Here is a 12,725-nt window from a genome sequence, read left to right on the forward strand (position 1 = left end):
GATCTCGACTCACTGCAACCTCCGCCTCCTGGGTTCAAGCAATTCTCCTGCCTCAGCCTCCCAAGTAGCTGGGATTACAGGCACCTGCCATCATGCCCAGCTAATTTTTGTATTTTTAGTAGAGACAGGGTTTCACCATATTGGCCAGGCTGGTCTCGAACTCCTGACCTCAGGCGATCTGCCTCCCTTGGCCTCCCAAAGTGCTGGGATTACAGGTGTGAGCCACCATGCCCAGCCCTTTTTTTTTTGTATTTTTAATAAAGATGGGGTTTCACCATGTTGGTCAGGCTGGTCATGAACTCCTGATCTCGAGTGATCCACCTGCCTTGGCCTCCCAAAGTGCTAGGATTACAAGTGTGAGCTGCTCTGCCTGGCCTGAGATCCTTGATTTTTTTTTTTTTTTAAGGATTTTTCCTTAAAGTATATGAAACCCTGAAAACTTGTACGACTGTTTAAAATAAACATGTTGGTTTCTTCTTCCTAAAGATGAATCACAGTTGAGTCTTATTTGACCTGAAGTTGTTTTCATTCTCTCTAAACAGTAATTTGAGGAGGTAATGGCAGTCTGATGTCTCAGGCTACATATGCACGCTAGTCTTTCACCCTCAGTTGTCATGTGTTAATGCATGTTTTGTAATAACTGGGATAAATACAAGGAATCTTTGCTTTTGTTTTCATTTTTTTCAGTAACAAATACTTTTAAGAAAACAGATGATTTTGGGTCATCTAATGCACCAGCTGTCGACCTAGACCATAAGTTTAGATGCAAGGTTGTGGACTGTTTAAAATTTTTCCGCAAAGCCAAACTGTTGCACTATCACATGAAGTATTTCCATGGAATGGAGAAGTCACTGGAGCCAGAGGAAAGCCCGGGAAAGAGGCATGTCCAAACCAGGGGCCCTTCAGCTTCAGACAAGCCCAGCCAGGAGACCCTGACCAGGAAGCGGGTCTCTGCCAGTTCCCCAAGTAAGTATCTTCATTCTTCATTGTGTCATGGATGGCTCGGTTGCTTGGCCACAGTGCTTGTGTTTTCTGACACACAAAGCAGGCATTAGGTTTGTCTGTTCCAGTTGAATCCCACAGGACTGAACATATTAAGTGATCCTCTGGGCTGCGCCATGGAGCTGTGGCCTTCCTACAGGAAGCAGGAACACCTAACTGAGAATTACCTTGAAAAAGTCGCTTAGCCTCTGAAGGCCTTGCTGCTTCCAGTATGAGTGGGGACAGTCAAGCAAAGGGACCTTATTCAGAAGCCAGCAGGAGAACTCGTGCTCAGAGCAGCATGGGTGCCATTGTCCCACTCTCCCAAACCTGTGCGTTTTCCTTGCCAGCAGCACAAAAGAGCACAATAACCAAAAGGTGATATGTGATTCTACTGCCGGGTCCAAATGTGAATCCTATTTCATCTTAAGTGCAACTGAAGATATTTATAATAGCACTGTTTGTTTTGCATAGAAACCATAATAGTAGTAGTAGGGGTTACCATAAAATCTCATTTTATAACTTATTACAGAGAACCTTTTAGGAAATATCTCCTAAAGCTTACAGAAATTGAAAAATTACATGTTTCCAGGGGAATTTCAGAAGAATTAATGGATTTCCAATAAATTATATAATCTTCTCAGCTTTTTACTTGCTATTGTAATATCACTACCTACTTCTTGGCTTAGAGGTTTTCTGTTAAAATGTGTAAGTCTTAAATGGTATATGGAACTCCTAGGACATCTGGCAGTGTTCCCAGTAGAGTATACAGTCAGGTTTCAGGACAGGGGCAGAGCCATGCAGACTAAGGTGAACTCTGACCCTCCGAGGGGTCAGCCTTCATTTATGCTGTCAAGCATAAATGTATGTGCTGTATTATCCATTAGAAATATAATGTGAGGCCAAGCACAGTGTCTCATGCCTATAATTCCAGCGCTTTGGGAGGCCAAGGCAGGAGGATCACCTGAGGTCAGGAGTTCGAGACCAGCCTTACTAACATGGTGAAACCCCGTCTCTACTAAAAACACAAAAAAATTAGCCGGGCTTGGTGGTGCATGCCTGTAATCCCAGCTACTCTGGAAGTTGAGGCAGGAGAATTGCTTGAACCCAGGAGGCAGAGGTTGCAGTGAACTGAGATCGTGCCACTGCACTCCAGCCTGGGCAACTGAGTGAGACTCCATCTCAAAACAACAGCCAAATAAGCTAGCATAAACTCATACAGATTATATGGTTCTGCTTATATAAAGTTCAAAAATGAGTAAGAAAAATAATCTATGGTATTTGAGGTCAGGACAGTAGTTACCTTTGGGAGGAGGTGGATAGGACTGGAAACTGGGCAGGAGGGAGTCTTCTAGGGCTCCAGAAATGTTCTGTTTCCTGATCTGCATGGTGGTTATACAGGTGTGTTCATTTATGAAAAAGTATTGATTTATATGTTTATTTGTGTGTACTTTTCAGTGTATGTTTTATGCCTCAATAAAAAGCATGCTTAGGCAGGCATGGTTGCTCACACCTGTAATCCCAGCACTTTGGTAGGTGGATCACCTGAGGTCAGGAGTTCGAGACCAGCCTGGCCAATATGGTGAAACCCCGTCTCTACTAAAAATACAAAAATTAGCCAGGCATGGTGGCAGGTGCCTGTAATCCCAGCCACTCAGGAGGCTGAGGCAGGAGAATCGCTTGAACCTAGGAAACAGAGGTTGCAGTGAGCCAAGATCATGACACTGCACTCCAGCCTGGGTGACAGAGCAAAACTCTGTCTAAAAAAAAAAAAAAAAAAAAAAAAAAAAAAAAAAAGTGTGCTTAAAACATATACTTGGAAATGGTAAAAATGCAGTAAGAATGTAAGAAACTGCAGAGAGATACCAAGACAAAGGATTGGGCTTTTTACTTGAAATAATGAATGTAATTGAGAGGATTTTAATGTTTGTTTGTTTCCTTTTATCTGACTTACCTCCAAATTAATCTTCTCCTTTTCAGTCCTATGGCACTAATCTAGGTTTCCCCTCTTGCCCTGGTTGTTGTGGTCATTTCTTAATCAGTTTTCCTCCCATCATTCTTTACTCACTATGGGTATCCATCATTTTGCCGTCAGATCGATCTTTGAGAGTACAAACCTGATTATATCACTCTCTTGCTAAATAATATGTAAGGACAGAATGATGCTTCTGCAAAGCATAAGTTTTGGAGCTGGGCACATGGGTTGTGAATCCCATCTGTTGCCTCAGTCACTGTTGGACTCTCTTCAGGTCTCCAGACCTCACTGTCTCTTTCTGAGTGTAAATCTGAGTTCTTGTGATTAGTTTGTGAGCTAATCTTTTTAATAAGCCTGTTTCAAGGCCTGGTGTGGGGAAGTGGATTTCCTTCTTCCCCTTGCTTTCCAGAATTTCATCCTTCTCATCTAGCCATATGTGGCTGAGTTGGGTACATTTATGTGAGCTCTCTAGCTGGATTCTGAGTGCTGTTGGGGAGGAATTATGTTGAGTCATCTTGAGTCACTACAGTATCCCATGGGCTCTGCAGTGCTGTGGAAACAACCAGCACTGAAGGACTGGAGATTATGTTGAGTAAATGGAGGTCATGGAGGTGTCAGGAGCCAGTAGAAATAGCAGGCGCTGGATATCATAATGGATTGACATCTGGGCAGGATGAGGGTACAACACTGGAAGTAGAGTGCAGCCTATCCCAGACAGCACAAAGCCACCAGAGTCAGGTCGTTCCAAAGGCTAAGGCTTGACAGGCAGGAGGCCATCGAGGGACCCAGGGAAGTCCTGCTTGCCTGACCATCGTGGTGTGTGCTGTCTGTGCTAGGACATAGTGCCTCTGCCTCTCCCTGTTCATGGTAATTGTCTGAGGAGGGACTTTGCTTAGTATAATGCACCTGAGTATGGGGCAGGTATTCCTGGCCAGATGCTGATCCACCACCTGGCTTTGGGATTCTTGGTTAACTGTACTTGCATGACTTGGTTTATGTTGAGTAATATGTGTCAACTCACCTGAGTTTGAATACAGGCTCTACCGCTTGCTTGTTCCAGGACCTTGGGCAGAGAACTTGCTAAACTTCAATTTTCCCATCTGTGAAATAGAGATAATAGTACTACCTACCTCATAACTTTGTTATACTAAATGAACCAAGGGGAAATGCTTTGTAAAATGTCTGGCCTATGATAAACTCTGAATACATACTCTCTTTATCTCAGTGAAAGCATTTACCCAGGCAGTGAGAGATCTGAGTTCTGAACTCAGCCAACCACTGATGAGCTGTGAAACCAATAGACAAGACATTGCCATTTTGGTATAATTAAGAAGCCTGAGTGACTGATTTTCTTTTCTTTTTTTTTTTTTTTGAGTGATTTTCCTTTCCTTTCCTTTCCTACCCTTTCTTTTTTTTTTTTTTTTTTTTTTGAGTAACTGATTTTCTACTTTCATGTCTCCCTCTTGGGTCTCCTGCGTTATACTGACCTGGGATTTTATTTTCTCTGTTAATACTGAAGGATCCTTTTCAATGGGATTTGGAAATTTCTTGGTGAATTGGAGCTTTTTGTTTACCAGTTTTTAAAAATAAGGCCTGCTGTATACTCACTAGACTAGTAGGGTTGGACAATTATAAAATGCTTTAAGGGAAACAAGAGTCTTTTAAATCCCTATGCTTTAACTTGTTGCCAAAAGGTTTTTTAAGTCCTTATGTTTTAATTTGTTTAAAGTGGTCCTTTGTAAAATTGATCAATTTGGCAGCAGAATGTGCCACACAGACCACTCACCCACTGTTTGATCATTTCTGTACCCTCTCAGTGAGGGCACAGCCTGATCAGTGAGGGCAGGATTTGTGCAGCCAGGAAGGAATGTATCCCCATCCACATGTCAGGTGGACACAGCCTCCTAGACAACATGGCGATTACCCAAATGTATCTCCCATGCCTCATTGCTGATACGTTTAGCAGTTACCAGACCGAAGGAACTAGACCATCCATTTTGCTGTGATCCAGATGGAAAATTGAAAGCCTGGCCACCAGCCCTGACTGTGCCACTAACCAGCAAGAGCCTTGGTATTATCATATGTGGATGGGGCTCAGTAGACATGTTCAGCGTTTATCATGTAGCTGGCTATCAATGAGAGTGAACATAGCAGTGTATGCTGAAGATTCTGTAGTGTGGCTGCCTTATTCTGCCCCAGCTCTCCAGAAGGCACCCCTGTTCCAGGCATCACCCCTTACCTTTCTCCCATCAAAGCCTTGCCCCAGTTTGTCAGGGTTTTACTGGATACTTGACTAATCTGATAACCAAAAATTTGAAAGAATAGAACCAACTTAATATCATGGTTTCACCCCAGGCTTCTGAGAAAGCTCTTATCTCTAGGGTGGAATTTCAGACAGTGTGGGGAGTTCAGCTGGGGAGACGTTTCACGGGGAGACATTTCACAGTGGGACTCTGATACCAGGCAGCCTGTGTTTTAGTTTACAGGCAGTGTGAACTTGACATTCTGCCTAAGTGAAAAACAGAATATTATAGTATTTGTGCTGCGTGATAATAGTAACTGTAAAAAAAAGTACCCCCTTTATGCTGAATGCTCTGATTTTTTTTTTTTTTTGAGACAGAATCTCACTCTGTTGCCCAGCCTGGAGTGCAGTGGTGTGATCTTGGCTCACTGCAACCTCCGCCTTCGGGGTTCAAGCAATTCTCCTGCCTCAGCCTCCCAAGTAGCTGGGATTACAGGCATGCACCACCACACCCAGCTAATTTTTGTATTTTTAGTACAGATGGGGTTTTGCCATGTTGTCCAGGCTGGTCTTGAACTCCTGGCCTCAAGTGGTCCTGAACTTGGGTTCTCATGGATTTCTCTGATGGAGATTCCTGGGGCTTCCAGCAAAACCACTGGGACTCGAAAGTACCCTGCAGAGATTTCTTGGCTTTGGACTCCTCAATTTCTGGGCTGGTAAGGTTGGGCAGAAGTAGTAGTTCTGGTCTGAGAGTCCGTAGACTGATCTTAGTAGCAACCTGCCACTGTTCCGTTTGTGATCTCAGGCAGATCTCTTCACAGATCTGATCTCATTTCCTTCCTTCCTTCCTTCCTTCCTTCCTTCCTTCCTTCCTTCCTTCCTTTCCTTCCTTCCTTCCTTCCTTCCTTCCTTCCTTCCTTCCTTCCTTCCTTCCTTCCTTCCTTCCTTCCTTCCTTCCTTCCTTCCTTCCTTCCTTCCTTCCTTCCTTCCTTCCTTCCTTCCTTCCTTCCTTCCTTCCTTCCTTCCTTCCTTCCTTCCTTCCTTCCTTCCTTCCTTCCTTCCTTCCTTCCTTCCTTCCTTCCTTCCTTCCTTCCTTCCTTCCTTCCTTCCTTCCTTCCTTCCTTCCTTCCTTCCTTCCTTCCTTCCTTCCTTCCTTCCTTCCTTCCTTCCTTCCTTCCTTCCTTCCTTCCTTCCTTCCTTCCTTCCTTCCTTCCTTCCTTCCTTCCTTCCTTCCTTCCTTCCTTCCTTCCTTCCTTCCTTCCTTCCTTCCTTCCTTCCTCTTTCTGTCTGTCTGTCTTTCTTTCTTTCTTTTTGTTTGTTTGAGATGAAGTTTCGCTCTTGTTGCCCAGGCTGGAGTGCAATAGTGCGATCTTGGCTCACCACAACCTCCGCCTCCTGGATTCAAATGATTCTCCTGCCTCAGCCTCCCAAGTAGCTGGGATTACAGGCGTGCACCACCATGCCTGGCTAAATTTGTATTTTTAGTAGAGACGGGGCTTCTCCGTGTTGGTCAGGCTGGTCTCAAACTCCCGACCTCAGATGATCCGCCTGCCTTGGCCTCCCAAAGTGCTGGGATTACAGAGATGAGCCACCGTGCCTGGCTGATCTCCTCATTTCTAAAGTGATGATGTAGAGCTAGGTATGCATGAGACCAGGCCCTTTCATGTGGGGAGAAAAGCTCATAAACAACATGAGAAGGCTAAGTTCTGTGTTAGGAACATGTAAAGTGCTGTGGGAACACAGATTCAGATTTTGCCTGTAGGGTAGGAGCTGGACTGTTGAGAGGAGAAGGTGACATTTGAGTTAGGCCTTGCTGTGAATTGAATTGTGTCCTGCCTTCCTCCCTAAAATTGATCTGTTGAAGTCCTAGTCCTCAGTGTGATGGTATTTGGCAATAATTAATTTTAAATGATGTCATGAGGGTGGGGCCTTCATGATGGGTTTAGTGGCATTATAGGAAGAGAACAGAGAGCTCCCCCATCCCTCCATGTGAGGATGTAGCAAGAAGATGGCCATCTGCAAACTGGGAAGAGGGGCCTCACTGGGAACCAAATAGGCTGGCACCTTGATCTTGTAGTTTCCAACCTCCAGAACTGTGAGAAAGAAATATCTGTTGTTTAAGCCACATATAACATAATGTTTTGTTATAACAGCCTGAGCAGACTAACCCATGCCTTAAGGAGTGAGGCTAGATAGGAATTGGACCAGAAGCCGGGAAGAGGAAAAGCATCCCTGTGCCAGGAATAGGCATAGCAAGGGTTCAGAGGCATCAAGGGGAATAAACCAATCATCTTTCCCTAAGGTGTCCCTTCTGATGCCAGCCTTCTGTAATCCTGTCACTCATATGGTTCTTCTGCTCTCAGCCAAGCCTTTAGTTGCAAAATGAATTTAGAAGGTCAGTTTAGATTTGCTTTTCCAAATGAGGTTTCTCAGTATACCAGAGTCACTTAATAAATTCTCTTCCAGGAGCCAGCTCAGGCTCCCTTGGGTTTCTTTCTACGTAGGTGAGTTCAGTCCTGAATACAGGTTAGGCTCAGAAAGAATTTTCTAGTGTCAAAGAGGGCCTCTCCTGTGCTTATTATTACTTATTGCTATATCTGTTTGAGTCGTGCTCTCACCCTGGGTAAACCTCAGTTTTAGGCCAAAGTGAGCCTCGGGGCACTGGAGTGGGCACCTCTTCGTTGCCATCCACACCTTTTCTCATGGGACTACACTGGCCTTATCGCAGGAACATGTCCTCCTCCCCTTAAAACAAAAAGAGCAGTGTGAGCTTAATTAGAATATGGATTATGGTGCCATAACAGAGAGAACAACATAGCTGGCTAAAATCAGAGTTTATTTCCCTCTCAGGATGAACTGCAAGTTACCCATGGTGGCTGTGCTCAGGCTCTGAAGGTCCCTGGGCCTTGCTCTCTCCCCGTTGTTCCCAGGCTCTGAAGGTCCCTGGGCCTTGCTCTCTCCCCGTTGTTCCACCAGGCTCTGAAGGTCCCTGGGCCTTGCTCTCTCACCGTTGTTCCACCAGGCTCTGAAGATCTCTGGGCCTTGCTCTCTCCCCATTGTTCCACAGGGCTCTGAAGGTCCCTGGGCCTTGCTCTCTCCCTGTTGTTTCACCAGGCTCTGAAGGTCGCTGGGCTTTGCTCTCTCCCCATTGTTCCACCAGGCTCTGAAGGTCCCTGGGCCTTGCTTTCTCCCCCGTTGTTCCACTAGGTGCTGCTCTTCTTTGGCGTCCCAAATGGCTCCCCACCTTGCTTATCTTTCAGCTGCTGGGGAGGGGAGGGGAGGGGAGGGGAGGGGAGGGGAGGGGAGGGGAGGGGAGGGGAGGGGAGGAACGTATGCTCTTTCCTTTTAAGCTACAACCCAGAATTGCCACACATCACTTCTTGTATCCAATAGGCAGAACATCTGCCACCCCTCTCTCAAGGGAACATGGAACATGAACTCTTACTATGGAAGAAGTGGAGAAATAGTGTTGGGAAGGGCATTGCAGCCTCTACCACATGAGCTAAGAAAAATGAAGGGCTTGAGGAGGGAGGGGTTATTGGAGGGCCGTCCTGGGTTGGTATCTGGGTGGGACCCATGGTAGGGGACTGATAGGAGATGAGGTTGGGAAGGTAGACATGGTGAAACGACAGTGGCAGACCCTGACTACCACTTCTCTGATAGGCAAAGAAAACCCCTCCAAGCCCTTATCTGCTTCTGTTCTGCCCTTGAGCTGCCACCCCCTTGTGCAGATCAGAACATGCTCTGGTCACTGCTTGTCCCAGCCTCGTGGCTGAGCTCTGTGGTGTACAAGCAGTTACCCCATAGGTGGTGGTGATGCTATTCTTTTCCCTCCTGGAAGCGGCGGTCTGATGACAGTTGTCCCTCTGCTCTCATAAGTCAGTGATTGGATGGAATACTCAAGAGTCAGCTGTATGGAGGAGCAAGAGGGCCTCTGGTATTTCTCCTGATGGACACCTGCAGCTTGGGGAGAGGACAAGTGGCCATCTTGGAGGAAAGCCTCACCCTGCTTAGGTGACAAGCTGCTCTCTGATCCAGAGCCCTGGCAGGAAGTCACTCTTTGTCCAACCTAGTCAGGGCAGCTGGGAGGAAGCTCCACAGCCAGTACATGCTCTGTGGGTCATGGAACAATTGGTAAAGCTGTCCAGAGAGAGAGCTGACAGCAGACCAGCGACCAGCACTGCTTTCCAGGGAAAGAGTATTGCAAGCAAGATAATAACAGCTGACATTTGAGTACTTCATGTGCTGGGCGCTGTTCCAAGTTCATTACTTGTATTGTCTTATTTAGTCATCAGAACAAACCCTCTGAGGTGGGTGCTGTTATGCCTAATTTATGCTGTTATTCCACTGTGGTTTCGGAGTGTGGTTGATATGATTTCAGTGATTTGAATTCATTGATACTTGGTTTATGGCCAAGCATGTGGTCAATTTTAGATTATTTGCCATTTGCAGATGGGTGGAATGTATAGTTTGTCATTGCTGGATTTAAGTCCAGTATTTCTTTGTTTTTTGCCTCAATGATCTTTCTAATGCTGTGTCAGAGGGGTGTTGAAGTCCCCCACTAAAGTTATGTGACTAAGTCTTTCTTTAGGTCTAGAAGTACTTGTTTTAAGAATTTGGATGCTCTAATGTTGGCATATTAGGCATCTATAATGCCTAATTTATAGATTAGAAACTAAGGTGCAGATGAGATGGATTAACTTAAACCAATATTTACAGCTCTAGCAGGTGGTGGAGCCATGATTTGAATCTGTTGTGAAGCCCATACTCTCACTTTGAGGCTCTGCTGACTTTTATGATTCCAGGGAAGAGTGCCTGTCCCAGGCTCTGGAGTGGGAGATAGGAGTGCCTCTCTGCAGGAGACTTCCTGTGCACCTGGCAGTCTGGGGATTTCTGCCTGTTGTCAACTTGTCTACCCCTGTTCCTCAGGAACTCACCTGCCTTAGCTCAGTCCTTGCTGGGCAATTTTCTGTGTCTTCTCTAGGGCCTGCAAGTTCTGCCACTGGAGTTTACAAATGACCACCATCTTTAGCCAGATAACTAGGTGTGCCCTAGCATTGGGCAGTTTTCCTCTACATCTTGCCCTGTCTGTCTCAAGGATTTAGGACCTAGATTATGTTGCTGCTTCAGGCAGTTCCGCTGCTGACAGGATAAATTCTGTTAGCATTTCACTAAGCTGATGGGTATAATTACTTTAGTTGGAGGTCACTAAAACCTAAAAATTATTGATAGCTTTTTTGAAATTCAGAAGGCATCTGACCATGTTTTGCCAATCTACTGTCTTTGGGCCTTGGTTTCTTGGTTTTAAAAATGAGTGATTTTACAAATTGGTCTAAGTTCTCTCCTAGCTTTCATGTTTGTTGATTTTCTTTCTAGTTGCAGGGTATTTTACCAGTTAAGGAGCTGAAATACCCTTAAGTCCTATGTTCTCTATCCAGTAGATCAACTCTGCCTATAGATTCCAGGCTTGCCAGCCGGTAGGCACCGCCCACTGTTCCTTTCTGATGGTTACCAAGTGCTAATTTGGGAGAGGGGCCTGGGTTGCAGAGCAGACATGGTGCTGGAGAGTCAGACCAATTTGCTTCAGAATACCTATGTGATGTCAGGTGGGTGATTTCACCTCTCTGAGCTTCAGTTTCGCTGCCTGTAAAATGGGAATGATGTACACACAAGTTGTTGTAAGGATTAAATGAGATATTTGTGGTTTCCTTGCACACAAGTGCTTAGTTAAAATGGAATCTGATTGTCTACCCTGCCCCACACCTGCTTTGTGGATATCTTGATTCCATATCAGAATCACTTGGAAAGTTTTAAAAATCCTGATATCCTTGAAAACATTGTGCTAAATGAAAGAAACCAGACACAAAAGGTCACATATTTATGGTTCCATATTTATGAGATATCCAGAGTAGATAAGCCCATGGAGTCAGATGCAGGTTGGTGGGGCTGAGGGGAGGGGCTTAGGGGAGGGGAAATACTGCTTAATGGTAAAGGGTTTTACTTTGGAGTGATGGAAATGTTCTTAGAACTATATCAAAGTGGTCGTACAACATTGTGAATGTACTAAATGCAACTGAATTGGTTGTTTTTCTTTACAGCTTTATCGAGACTTAATTGTACAATGAACTACACATATTTAAATGGTATAATTGGTGAGATTTGACATACGTTTATACCCAGCTATCACCACAGTCAAGATAGTAAACATATTCCATTCCCTCCGAAACTTTCCTCATGCCCCTTTTTAGTTCCTCCTTCCCACTTCTCCCCTCCCCCTGAGCTCCAGGCAACCACTATTCTGCTTACTGTTACTTATGGTGTGTTTTCTCTCTCTTTTTTTTCCCCCAAGACAGAGTCGCTGTGTCACCCAGGCTGGAGTGAAGTGGCACGATCTCAGCTCACTACAACCTCTGCCTCCTGGGCTCAAGCGATTCTCCTGCCTCAGCCTCCCAAGTAGCTGGGATTACAGGCATGAGCCACCACACCCGGCTAATTTTTGTATTTTTAGTACAGATGGAGTTTTATCATATTGGTCATGCTGGTCTTGAACTCCTGACCTCAGCTGATCCGCCTACCTTGGCCTCCCAAAGTGCTGGGAGTGAGCCACCACGCCCAGCCGGTTTGTTTTCATTTTCTAGACTATTGTAGAAATGGAATCCTGCAGTGTGCACTTGTTTTGTCTGGCTCCTTTCACCCAGCATACTTTGAGATTCACTTATGTTGCTGTTTGTACCTGTTTTTTTATTTTTATTTTTTGAGATGGAGTTTCACACTGTCACCCAGGCTGGAGTGCAGTGGCCAGACCTCAGCTCACTGCAAGCTCCGCCTCCTGGGTTCGTGCCATTCTCCTGCCTCAGCCTCCCGAGGAGCTGGGACTACAGGTGCCCGCTACCACGCCCGGCTAATTTTTTTGTATTTTTAGTAGAGACAGGGTTTTACCATGTTAGCCAGGATAGTCTCAATCTCCTGACCTCATGATCCACCCGCCTCGGCCTCCCAAAGTGCTGGGATTACAGGCGTGAGCCACCACGCCCAGCCTGCTGTTCCTACCTTTATTGCTGAAAAGTCTTCCATTGTATGGATACATCATGAATTATTTGTACATTCACTTGATGGACATTTGGGCAGTTTTCAGTTTGGGGCGATTACAACTAAAACTGCTATGAGCCTTCATGTATATAAGTCTCTGTGTGGACATAAGTGGTGCTTTCTCTTGAATGAATATGTTGTAGTGGATGGCAAGGTCATAGGATATATGTACGTGTAAACTCTTGTTGATATCTAAAAACTAAGGCATGGTGAATTACTTGAAATCCTACAAATATATTTGGTAAGAGAAGAAGAAACTACTGGATTTTTTTTGTTTGTTTGTTTTGGAGACAGATTCCCACTCTGTCGCCCAGGCTGGAGTGCAATGGTCCGATCTGGGCTCACTGTAACCACCGCCTCCCCGATTCGAGCAATTCTTCTGCCTCAGCCTCCCAAGTAGCTGGGATTACAGGCATCTGCCACCACACCTGGCTAATT

General features: G+C 45.3%; 1 protein-coding gene across 7 annotated transcripts in view; it reads left to right on the top strand.

Moving 5' to 3' along the window:
* The window catches only part of PHF20 (PHD finger protein 20), a 181,864-nt gene that overhangs the window by 130,637 nt on the left and 38,502 nt on the right, over positions 1-12,725 (top strand). For 4 of the 7 annotated variants that reach the window (XM_063720639.1, XM_063720640.1, XM_063720642.1 and 1 more), the window contains one exon: positions 688-966. The exons of the other annotated variants lie outside the window; for them this stretch is intronic. In XM_063720639.1, the coding sequence (XP_063576709.1) occupies positions 688-966 (279 nt within the window). The remainder of the gene's footprint in view (positions 1-687; positions 967-12,725) is intronic. 7 annotated transcript variants of the gene reach the window in all.

This window comes from Pongo abelii, chromosome 21, assembly GCF_028885655.2.
Source record: "Pongo abelii isolate AG06213 chromosome 21, NHGRI_mPonAbe1-v2.0_pri, whole genome shotgun sequence".
In the NCBI taxonomy this organism is placed as follows: Eukaryota; Metazoa; Chordata; class Mammalia; order Primates; family Hominidae; genus Pongo; species Pongo abelii.